The following is an 11,025-nucleotide window of genomic DNA, read 5'->3' as shown; positions in this document are numbered from 1 at the left end:
TTTTTTTTTTTTTTTTCTTGAGACGGAGTCTCACTGTGTCACCCAGGCTGGAGTGCAATGGCACAATCTCGGCTCACTGCAACCTCCGCCTCCCAGGTTCAAACGATTCTCCTGTCTCAGCCCCCCGAGTAGCTGGGATTACAGGCACACACTACCATGCCTGGCTAACTTTTTGTATTTTAGTAGAGACGGGGTTTCACTGTGTTACCCAGGCTGGTCTTGAACTTCTGAGCTCAGGCAATCCAGTTCCTTCAGGCAATCTTCCCAGGAAATGGTTTCCAGGCTCTTCCCTATCCTGAATGTACCGTTGAACTTGGCCCAGTTGGTCACTATTCTCTGCTGGGCCTTGGTTTGGGTATAGAGCTCCAGGTGGCCTGGGCAGTACAGGCAAAAGCAGGACTATTCATTCTTATTCCTGGCTGTTAGACCTCTGTTGATGCAGCCTGAGTTGCTATTAGCTGTTTCTGCACAGGTACAGGCTAAACATTGATACCTCATATTCAGGCTTGTCGAGATCTCTTTTGTATCCTGCTTCTATCATCATAGAATTTAGCCATTTCTCCAGTGAGGCCCAACAAGCCCTCTCAGTCCTGCTCTAACAAAAAAGGGCCAGATCCCTTTTTGCTTTCTCTCTTTCCCTTATTGGAAACCTGCCTATGACCCTGGACACAACTCTCAGAAAGGTCCCTGCCCTCATCACTGGCAAAGAAGCTACTGCCAGCTGACCTCAGCCACTATCACTTCTTACCTTTGCAGAGTGTTCTAGGATTTATGACATATGCTTGTTGATCCTGGGAAGGATGTGTGCCTGGGCAGGCGTGGAGAATTGGGTACTGTGGGCGGGAGGGCAGGCCCTGAGGAGCAGGGGGTGGGACCTTCCAGTCTTAGAATAGTCCCAGTCTGGCTACAACCTTCAACCCAAGACCCGGATTCTTCAGCACCGAGTGTGAGTGTTGCTTCATGAGGCCCCCACCCCATTCCTGGGTCTCCTTAGTGGAGGGAAGTATGAGTCCCGAAGGGAGATTGGGTCCTAGGCCTTTTAATATCAAGCCATCTCTGTCTGCCTCAGCTTGATCCAGAGGGAAGCCCAGCTTGAGGGGTCAAGGTGTTTGGGCAGTAGGGTTGTGAGGGGAAGTTGTCTGCCAGGAGGGAGAAGGGATTGGAAGAAGCTCAGTTCCCTGGGTCTGGGTCTGACCTGGACAGAGGCCTCCTGGGTCTGGCCCAGGACGGCAGGCCCAAGCTCAGTGGAGAAGGTTTCCATGACCCTCAGATTCCCCCAAACCTTGGATTGGGTGACATTGCATCTCCTCAGAGAGGGAGGAGGTGTAGGTCTGTGCCTCCACAGGGACCTGGTATTTTAGGATCAGTGTACCGCTGGCCTGAGGCTTGGATCATTCAGAGCCTGGGGGTGGAATGGCTGGCAGCCTGTGGCCCCATTGAAATAGGCTCTGGGGCACTCCCTCTGTTCCTAGTTGAACTTGGGTAAGGAGCAGGAATGTGGTCAGACAGGGTCAGTGGGAGGGCTTTGGCCATTCTGAGCCAACAGTCCTTTGTTAGTTGGCCTGAAAAAAGCCTTGACTTAGAACCTGAAGCTGTCAGGTGGCAAGAGGCCTTAGTCCTGGTGTTTGATCCTGGCATAGTTCTGGGCCTCAGTCTCCCCTTCTGTGAAATGGGAATAATAACCTTTCTACCTCTGACCCTTCTCCTGAGTGGCTATGAGGGTTGTGAGAGTGAGGTGGGCCACCAGAGCTCCCTGTCCAAGCCACCGGGAGCCTCTCTTCTGTAGGCTATTCAAGAGGTAGACCTAGAGTATCACTGTGCCAAGGGGATTCCTAAGCTCTGACCCTGCCTGTCTCTGCTGCTCCTGTCCCATCTCCCTCTGATCCTTCTCCTCTGCACTGCCTTCCTTTTCCCCTTATGCCTTTTCTACACTTTCTGCTCTGGCGTTTCCTTATACTCTGAGGAGCCATCTCTGGAAAAGGCCCCACTTTCCCAGACCCAGGTGTCCTACCAGGCCCCAAGTTGTATTCCTCGTGCTGCTTAGGCCACGCCCTGCAGGATGTTCTCTGCGGCCTCCCAGCCTTTGGACCCCGATGGGACCTTGTTCCGGCTTCGCTTCACAGCCATGGTCTGGTGGGTCATCACTTTTCCTGTGTTCGGCTTCTTCTTCTGCATCATCTGGTCCCTGGTGTTCCACTTTGAGTACACGGTGGCCACTGACTGTGGGGTGAGTGCCAGCTCCCCAGCCCCTGGGTCAGGGCCAGGTCAGGAGGTGGCAGTTAGGGTAGAATTAGATAGTGGAGAGGAAGTGGAGGGTCAGAGAGAGGGAAAGAGACAAGGGGATGGGGGAAGGGTAGGTAAGTCAGAGTCAGAGATAATTCATGGGGGGAGACTCAGAGAGAATAGAATCACAGTCCTCCCTGAGTTGGAAGATGATGATAGAAATGCAAGGGAGATGACGGGCGCAGTGGCTCACACCTGTAATCTCAGTACCTTGGGAGGGCGAAGCCAGTGGATCACTCGAGTTCAGTTCGAGACCAGCCTGGGCAACGTGGTGAAACCCTGTCTGTACAAAAAATGCAAAAAAATTAGCTGGGTGCCCTGGCATGCCCCTGTAGTCCCGGCTACTTGGGAGGCTAAGGCAGGAGAATTGCTTGAGGCTGGGAGGTGGACATTTCAGTGAGCTGAGATCACACCATTACACTCCAGCCTGGGTGACAGGAGTAAAACCCTGTCTCAAAAATAGAACAAACAAACAAAAAAAAAATAGCAGGCTCTACGCTGTGGCTCACGCCTGTAATCCCAGCACTTTGAGAGGCCGAGGTGGGAGAATCACCTGAGGTCAGGAGTTTGAGACCAGCCTGGCCAACATGGTGAAACCCTCTCTCTACTAAAAAATACAAAAAAATTAGCTGGGCATGTTGATGTGTGCCTGTAATCCCAGCTACTCAGGAGGCTTGAGGCAAGAGAATTGCTTGAACCCGGGAGGCGGAGGTTGCAGTCAGTCAAGATCATGTCAAAAAAAAATAATAATAATAACAGTGCAAGGGAGTTGGGGGTTAGAGGGGGGTGATAGGGGAAGAGAAGGGATTGGAATGGGCAGGAGAGATCATGAGAGGAAGGAGACAGATTGGAAAGGAAGCCAGGACTGAGGAGGTAAAATGAGGCCAGAAGATGGGAGATGTAACAAGTGGCTTTGGCCCAGACTCGGGGACTGACCTTGGAGGATTCATCCTCAGCTCTGATCCGGATCCTCAAGCTTTGTTTCTCCTACTGGCAGCTCCAGGCCCCACAACCTGTGTCCACTCAGGGATCTGCTAGCCAGAAACCTGGATGGACTTCTATCTCCCAGAATCAGTCCACTAGGCCTTTCCTGGGGGCCCAGGGATAAAGGTTCTGTGCTAGGGGCATGGAATTAGATGTGGACTTGCCTTTAACATCTCATTGTTACAAGAGTCAGTCCTTAGACACAGACTGTCACAACACAGTGATCTGGGGTTCCTATTATGATAAAAAAGAGTACAGTGACTGTGGGGCTCAGAGGAGGCACTTCACCCAGCTTGGACATTGGGAATCACTTTCTTCTTGGAGGAGGGGACATTGTCGCTTTGTGGTAAAGAAGGCTCTTTGTGAATGCCAGGCCGACATCTTTTGATATTATCCAGAGGGCAATTTTTATCAAGAGCTTTGGAAAGATTTTAGGCAGGAAAGGGACATGATCAGATTGGTGCTTTACGTATTTATTTGTTTAGAGACAGGATCTCACTCTGTCTCCCAGGCTGGAGTACAGTGACCTGATCTTGGCTCATTGCAGCCTTGACCTCCTGGGCTCAGGTGATTCCTCACCTCAGCCTCAGCCTTGAGTAGCTGAGACTATAGGTGCATGCCACCATGCCTGGCTAATTCGTATATTTTTTGTAGAGATGGGGTTTTTCCATGTTGTATAGGCTGGAGATTTGTGCTTTAGAAGACCATTCTAGCTTCCGAGTGGAGAACAGCTTTAAGGTCAGGGGCAAGAGTAGGGTATAAGGAGGCTAGTGCAGTAGCTCATGCTACTGGGGGAGCCAGAGCCAAGATGCGGACTGTGAGGGTAGAGAGGAGGGATGGAGTCTAGAGAGGTGTAGAAAGTGGGATTGACAGCAATTGGAGTTTTTGTGCAGTTGGCATGGGGCGGGGGACAGTAGAGTAGCTAGAGAAGGCATCTATAATGTGGGGGGACTTTTACCTGAGGCCAAAGGAATGAATCTTATGGTGAAATCTGAGGTGCTGTGAAAGGGGATTTTGGGGAACCCTGCTTTATACCATACGAGTTTCTGATCTACTGTCCTATCAGAAAGGGCTTATCCTCCCGTCTCTCAGTACTCTTAGCTCTGAGCACATGGGGAAGTTTGGGGTGAGCTGCGTACCCAGTTTCTCATAGCTCCTGATGTTGCTTGTTGCTGGTGCAGTCGGTGAGTGGGGAACTTGTGTGCTGGGAATGGGGCTGGGGGTAGGAGTACATGTACCTGATTATGTGTATGTGTCTGTGTGTATGTGTGCGTGTGTGTGTACATGATGGAAGAGACAGTCACTGCTCTTAGAATCCCACCCCATCCCTAATCTGAGAGAAGCTCATGAAGACAGGACCAGCAGCCACAATGCCCTAACTCTCTCTTCTTCCTGAGGCCTTCCCCAAACTCTGTATCATTTCTCCCCAATACCCATTCCCAACAGTGGTCAGGGTTCAGGGCCCTTGAATCCTTTGGGCTCTCCCAGTCAAGCTTTAGATGGTGGTCCTGTTTTCCTTAAAGTAGCTGAGATTGGGGAGTAGTTTTCAGAATGAATATTCCAGGAAGCAGAGGCAACACTGACTAACTCAACTCAGAGTAACAGCAAGGCAGAAAAATCAAGTAAGGAGACTTGGAGGTTCCTGTGTCTCACCCATAAGCAGACCTTCCCATGCTCTGTGGCCATGTAGCTCACAGTGTTTTTGCATTCTTTACAGGAAATTTTGTCTTCTGAAAGCCATCACTTATTGTACTTACTGCATGCCAGATACTGCAGATGTTTTATACACGTTATATTTAGAATTCATATGGCTGGGCATGTTGGCTCACGCCTGTAATCCCAGCACTTTGGCAGGTGAATCACTTAAGGTCAGGAGTTCAAGACCAGCCTGGCCAACATGGTGAAACCTCATCTAAAAATACAAAAATTAGAGGCCAGGCGCCTGTAATCCCAGCTACTCGGGAGGCTGAGGCAGGAGAATTGCTTGAACCTGGGAGGTGGAGTTTGCAATGAGTTGAGACCACACCATTGCACTCCAGCCTGGGCAACAAGAGTGAAACTCCATCTCAAAAAAAAAAGAAAAATTAGCTGCGTGTGGTGGCACCTCTAGTCCCAGCTACTCAGCAGGCTGAAGCACGAGAATCACTTGAACCTGGGAGGCGGAGGTTGCAATGAGCCAAGATTACGCCACTGTACTCCAGCCTTGGTGACAGAGCGAGACCCTGTCTCAAAAAAATAAATAAAGAGAATTCATAAACACCCTGCAAGGTAGGTGGTGTCATACCCATTTTACCATTGAGGAAATTGGAGCTCAGAGAGGTGAAGTGACTTGCTCAAGATCACCCAGCTAATAAAGGCAGAGCTGGGATGCAGACTCAGCTTTGTGCAGTTCCTGAGCCTCTATGCTGCCCCTTTACATTACTCAGAGTGCATGTCTGAGCCTGGTCTCAAGCTATGATATCTCAAGCTATGGTATCTCAAGCTATGCCTCTGAGACCAGCATCTGCTCTCCCAGAGTTCTACATTTAGCTTCCTCTGACAGTGCAGAGGGGAATCCATCTCCTTTTTTGTGGTTGTGAAGCCCCATGGCTAGTCTTGCCCCAGGCCTACCTGTGGGCTGCCCTATGAGCCACCTGCAGCATTGCTCACCTTCTCAGCAGTCTGGCATCTCATTGAAAGAAAGGAATGATGGTCCTTCAGAACTCCACTTCTGAAGACTGTCCCTCCATAGTTAGAGCAAGTTCATTCCCTTGCTGGGTTGCTGGGCTCTGGCACTGCCCTGGCCCTCGTTGGAGGTCTGCAAAAGTGCACAGAAAGTGTGGGCAATGGACTGGCCATTTCCACAGTTTTGGAAACTTTTAAAAATCCATATTCTTGCTAGGGGTGGTGGCTCACGCCTGTAATCCCAGCACTTTGGGAGGCCGAGGCAGGCAGATCACCAGAGGTCAGGAGTTCCGAGATGAGCCTGCCTAACATGGTGAAACCCCATCTCTACTAAAAATACAAAATTAGCTGGGCGTGGCAGCAGGCGCCTGTAATCCCAGCTACTTGGGAGGCTGAGGCAGGAGAATTGCTTGACCGCAGGAGGCGGAGGTTGCAGTGAGCCAAAATTGCACCACTGCACTCCAACCTGAGCAACACAGCAAGACTCCATCTCAAAAAAAAAAAAAAAAAAAATGCATATTCTGGCTTGGCGTGGTGGCTTATGCCTGTAATCCCAGCAGTTTGAGAGGCTGAGGGGGGTGGATTGTTTGAGTCCAGGAGTTGTAGCCCAGCCTGGGCAACATGGCAAAACCCTGTTGCTACTAAAAAAAAAAAAAAAAATCCAAAAAGTTAGCCAGGCATGGTGGTGGCTACTTGGGAGGCTAAGGTGGGAGAATCACCTGAGCCCAGAAAGTAGAGGCTGCAGTGAGCTGAGATCATGCTATGGCACTCCAGCCTGGGCAACCAAAGTGAGACCCTGTCTCCAAAAACAAAAACAAAACGGCCAGGCGCGGTGGCTCACGTCTGTAATCCCAGCACTTTGGGAGGCCAAGGTGGGCGGATCATGAGGTCAGGAGATCGAGACCATCCTAGCTAACATGGTGAAACCCCATCTCTACTAAAAATACAAAAAATTAGCCGGGCGTGGTGATGGGCACATGTAGTCCCAGCTACCCGGGAGGCTGAGGCAGGAGAATGGCATGAACCCTGGAGGCGGAGGTTGCAGTGAGCAGAGATTGCGCCACTGCACTCCAGCCTAGGCGACAGTGTGAGACTTCATCTCAAAAAGAGAAAAAAAAAGCAAATTCTGGCCAAGCGAGGTGGCTCATGCCTGTAGTCCCAGCACTTTGGGAGGCCAAGGCAGATGGATAGCTTAAACCCAGGAGTTTGAGACCAGCATGGGACACATGATGAAACCCTGTCTCTACAAAAATTAGCCTGCTACTCAGGAGGCTGAAGTGAGAGGATCACCTGAGCCCAGGAGGTCAAGGCTGCAGTGAGTCATGATCATGCTACTGCACTCCAGCCTGGGCGACAGAGTGAGACCCTGTCTCAAAAAGGGGGAAAATGAAATTAAAAGATTAAAAAATGCAGATCCTCAGGTTCCAAGCCTTCTGCATTTTCAAACAATTCCCCCAGTGAGTTGTATGGGTAATTAAAGTTTGTGAAGCACTGTTCTAGGCCTTGGAGTCTAAGAGAGCCTCTTCCCATCTTTGGCTTTCCTGTCCCCATCTAAACCATTGTTCAGTCATCCCCCATCCTTTCACCTCTCAAACAAGCAAGACACCAGTCCCTGCAGCTGTGTATTATCTTTTTCCTCAGCTTTAAGGACTGAGACTTCAATAGGAGTTCCAGGCATTAAGATGGATGGTGGAGATGCACAAGAACATGGTCATTTCCTCAGACTACCTCAGGTTAGGAGCACCCACTTTCTTTTTTCTTTTTTTTTTTTTGAGCGGTTGGTGCAATGGATCTCGGTCAGCTCCCCCCAGGTTCACACAATCTTCTGATCACCTCTGATATTGGACTACAGGTCTTTTTTTAGTAGGGACAGAGTTTCGCCATGTTGGCCAGGCTGGTCTTTAACTCCTGACCTCAGGTGATCCACCCACCTCGGCCTCTCAAAGTGCTGGGATTACAGGTGTGAGCCATCGTGCCCAGCCCACCCACTTTCTTAATCATGATCAGAGCAGGGGTGCCGTTCTACCACCTTGGCACACCTGCCTGGAGGAATGAGTGGCGCTGGGAGCAGACTGAGGAACATCTTAGCTGAGCAGTGAATCTAGCACTGTTCTAAGGAAGCTCAGATGGTCTGTGACTCATCCCTGTCCTCTGGACTGAATCTGAGGTCTTGGAACTCACCCAGAGTCTTAGTGAAGGCACAGCTCTGAGCTATGGGTGTAGAGCATCTGAACCCATCTACACACTGACCAAACACAGGCAGGTTCCAGTCTGCGGGGGAGATGGAGAAGGTCCCACCATGCTCCTGCACAAATCCCAGGATAGCTGGGGAATGAGAATCCAGCACTTTGGGCCTAGGACCTGGAAGGAGAGGTCTTTTGGGAGAGGTATGGGGACATCTGAAGGAGGACTTCTTGGAAGGGGGGGTGCTGGAGCAGAGGCAAGAGTGATTTTGTCAGATGGAGAGAAGGCTCTCCACATGGGCGGGGCTGGTAGAGGCAGATGCCCAGACAGGTCACAACTCTCTAGGTGCCCAATTATCTGCCCTCGGTGAGCTCAGCCATCGGCGGGGAGGTGCCCCAGCGCTATGTGTGGCGTTTCTGCATCGGCCTGCACTCGGCGCCTCGCTTCTTGGTGGCCTTCGCCTACTGGAACCACTACCTCAGCTGCACCTCCCCGTGTTCCTGCTATCGCCCGCTCTGCCGCCTTAACTTCGGCCTCAATGTCGTGGAGAACCTCGCGTTGCTAGTGCTCACTTACGTCTCCTCCTCCGAGGACTTCAGTGGGTGCCCGGATGAGGGAGGAGTGGGGAAGGGTTCCCTGAGGGGACGGGCCTGCCCCTACCACATTCGGACCTTCCTACTTAGTGGTGTGGGCACTCTCTGCAATGTGGCTCCCAATCCTCTTTCCCTCCAGCCGTCCATGAAAATGCTTTCATTGTGTTCATTGCCTCATCCCTCGGGCACATGCTCCTCACCTGCATTCTCTGGCGGTTGACCAAGAAGCACACAGTAAGTCAGGAGGTACGGTCTATCCCTAGCGGGGGCTCCAAGGCAGCCCGGAAGAAAATCAAGGACATCTGTCCTCAGGATTCGGGTAATGGTGAGGTGGGAACTGAGTTCTAATGGGAACCCTGGCAGAGGGGTGCTGGGGTTGGTGCTGGGGGTTGGGAACAAACTGAGGGCGGTTGGTCAGAATCTAGGACTATAGCACTGTGTTTGGGTAGTGTGGGAGACTGGAGAATAGAAGAGACGGAGGCTGCAAATGGGGATAGAATGAGGAGTCGCTTCTAGGCGGCAGTGAGTTAGGAACAGTGTCAGAGGACTGGTCTGTCATAATTCCAGCGCCCCACCCATGTACATGGGTTTCTTTTCCCCCACAGCATTTGGAGGTGGGGTTGGTGGGTGACTCCATGTAACTTTCATACTCCATCCCCCTGAAGTGGAAGGGGCAGGAATACCACTGCTCCTCGGCCCATCACTCCCCCAGAGGCAGGGACGTGAACATGTTCGTCATTCTTGCTGCCCCTGCCTGTGCTCCCTTCCATGACCGCTAGTGGGAGCCAAGGGAGATAAGGCCCAGTCCTTAGGAGCTAGGGCTGAGAGGGGGAGCCCACGCTCTCATACCCAGCAAGCTGCAGAGTGATCAGACAGCCCATTCCCTAGGATCGCAAGTCCTACAGCTGGAAACAGCGGCTCTTCATCATCAACTTCATCTCCTTCTTCTTGGCGCTGGCTGTCTACTTTCGGCACAACATGTATTGTGAGGCTGGAGGTGAGGCCAGGATAGGATCCACAGGTCATGAGTGGCTACGGGGCAGCAGTGATGTTTTTGATAATGGGCAATGGTCTTGGGGACTGTCTGCCATTGTGTTCTCTGTGGCAGACTAATGGTGTGATTTATCAAGAGGCCCCTGAGGGGGTAGCTGGAAGTTCACCATGTCCTGTTCCTTGTGTCCTCACAACAGTGTACACCATCTTTGCCATCCTGGAGTACACTGTTGTCTTAACCAACATGGCGTTCCACATGACGGCCTGGTGGGACTTCGGGAACAAGGAGCTGCTCATAACCTCTCAGCCTGAGGAAAAGCGATTCTGAACCCTTCAGTCCTGCTTGGGAGGAGGCAGCCCACTGCCCAGAAACAAGATACCATTCTGGCCTTCCACACCCCACATCCTCCCTTGGCCTTACTGAAGATGGGGGAAGGGTAAGAAGGAAGGGCGTAGGCCAAGGCTCACCCCAGTGCTGCTGGCTTCTCCTCTTCACCCCTCATATGGGCGTGGGGTCCTCAAACAACATCACCTTTACCTGAGAGGCCCCAAGAAGCTGAGCTGGCAGAGAGCTCCACCATTTGGTGCTAAAAAAAACGTCCTGAGGTTCATGACCACCATCCAGTTTCTGGCATTTACATAGTCACCTTTCACTGAGGTCAGAAGTCCCTGAGCAGTGGCTGCTCCCTGACAACCACAGCCATTTCTCTGCACAGGGTAATTCATAGGACTAATGTATTTCATGATCTACTGTGCACATCCAGGCCTGTGGCCACAGTCCCCTGCTAAAGCTGCTCAGGTGTTCTAGTCCTGACTTCACCTTTTTGATTTGATGTGTGCCCTAGGGTATGTACCCTTCCCTGAGCCTCAGTGTGTCCATGTGTCTGATGGAGGATGGGTGGACTGTATGATTTCCAAGGGCTCTACCAGTCAGTGGTTCTGAAGTCTTCGGGTGGAGGTGGTGTTCTATACCTAAAGGATGACCTGCTCCAGAAACAGCACCAGCACAGGATGTATTTTCTTCTGAAAGTTCTGACCCCTCCCCTCCTTTGCAAAGGTATGGGATAGAGGGGTCAGATGCAGATCTCTACTGTAAAATGGGCTCCCTGGTATCTCCTGTCTTCCCTACTGCTCCAAACCCTAAATTTTGGTTGTACATTTTAAAGGAAAATAAATTTTTTTTGGGGCCAACAGTTGCCTAGGCTTGCTAGTCTTGGGGCTCATCTTGATAGGAACTGGGAGAGAAACAGGCTTAAGAATGGGGAGGGAGTTAAGTCCACGGCAGGGTATGATTCCTAGAAGCACCCCCAATCCCCCTTAGGTC

At 51.3% G+C, this 11,025-nt stretch overlaps 1 protein-coding gene across 4 annotated transcripts in view; it reads left to right on the top strand.

The window, feature by feature from the left end:
* PGAP2 (post-GPI attachment to proteins 2) overlaps nt 1-10,911 on the top strand; it is a 32,929-nt gene extending 22,018 nt beyond the window's left edge. Inside the window, exons 3-7 of one of the 4 annotated variants that reach the window (XM_032166822.2) lie at nt 2,081-2,227; nt 8,461-8,713; nt 8,848-8,942; nt 9,597-9,705; nt 9,899-10,911. In XM_032166822.2, coding sequence (XP_032022713.1) covers nt 2,081-2,227; nt 8,461-8,713; nt 8,848-8,942; nt 9,597-9,705; nt 9,899-10,029 — 735 coding nt within the window. In that variant the 3' untranslated portion in view covers nt 10,030-10,911. Of the gene's footprint in view, nt 1-34; nt 2,228-8,460; nt 8,714-8,847; nt 9,034-9,596; nt 9,706-9,898 lie in introns of those variants that run through there. The other 3 variants (XM_032166821.2, XM_058447007.1, XM_058447008.1) reach the window with 3 other exon arrangements.
* Nucleotides 10,912-11,025: the final 114 nt, after the last annotated feature.

This window comes from Hylobates moloch, unplaced genomic scaffold (genome assembly GCF_009828535.3).
Source record: "Hylobates moloch isolate HMO894 unplaced genomic scaffold, HMol_V3 SCAFFOLD_11, whole genome shotgun sequence".
NCBI lineage: Eukaryota > Metazoa > Chordata > Mammalia > Primates > Hylobatidae > Hylobates > Hylobates moloch.
Note: the sequence above shows the minus strand (reverse complement) of the source record. Positions and strands in the feature narration are given on the sequence as shown.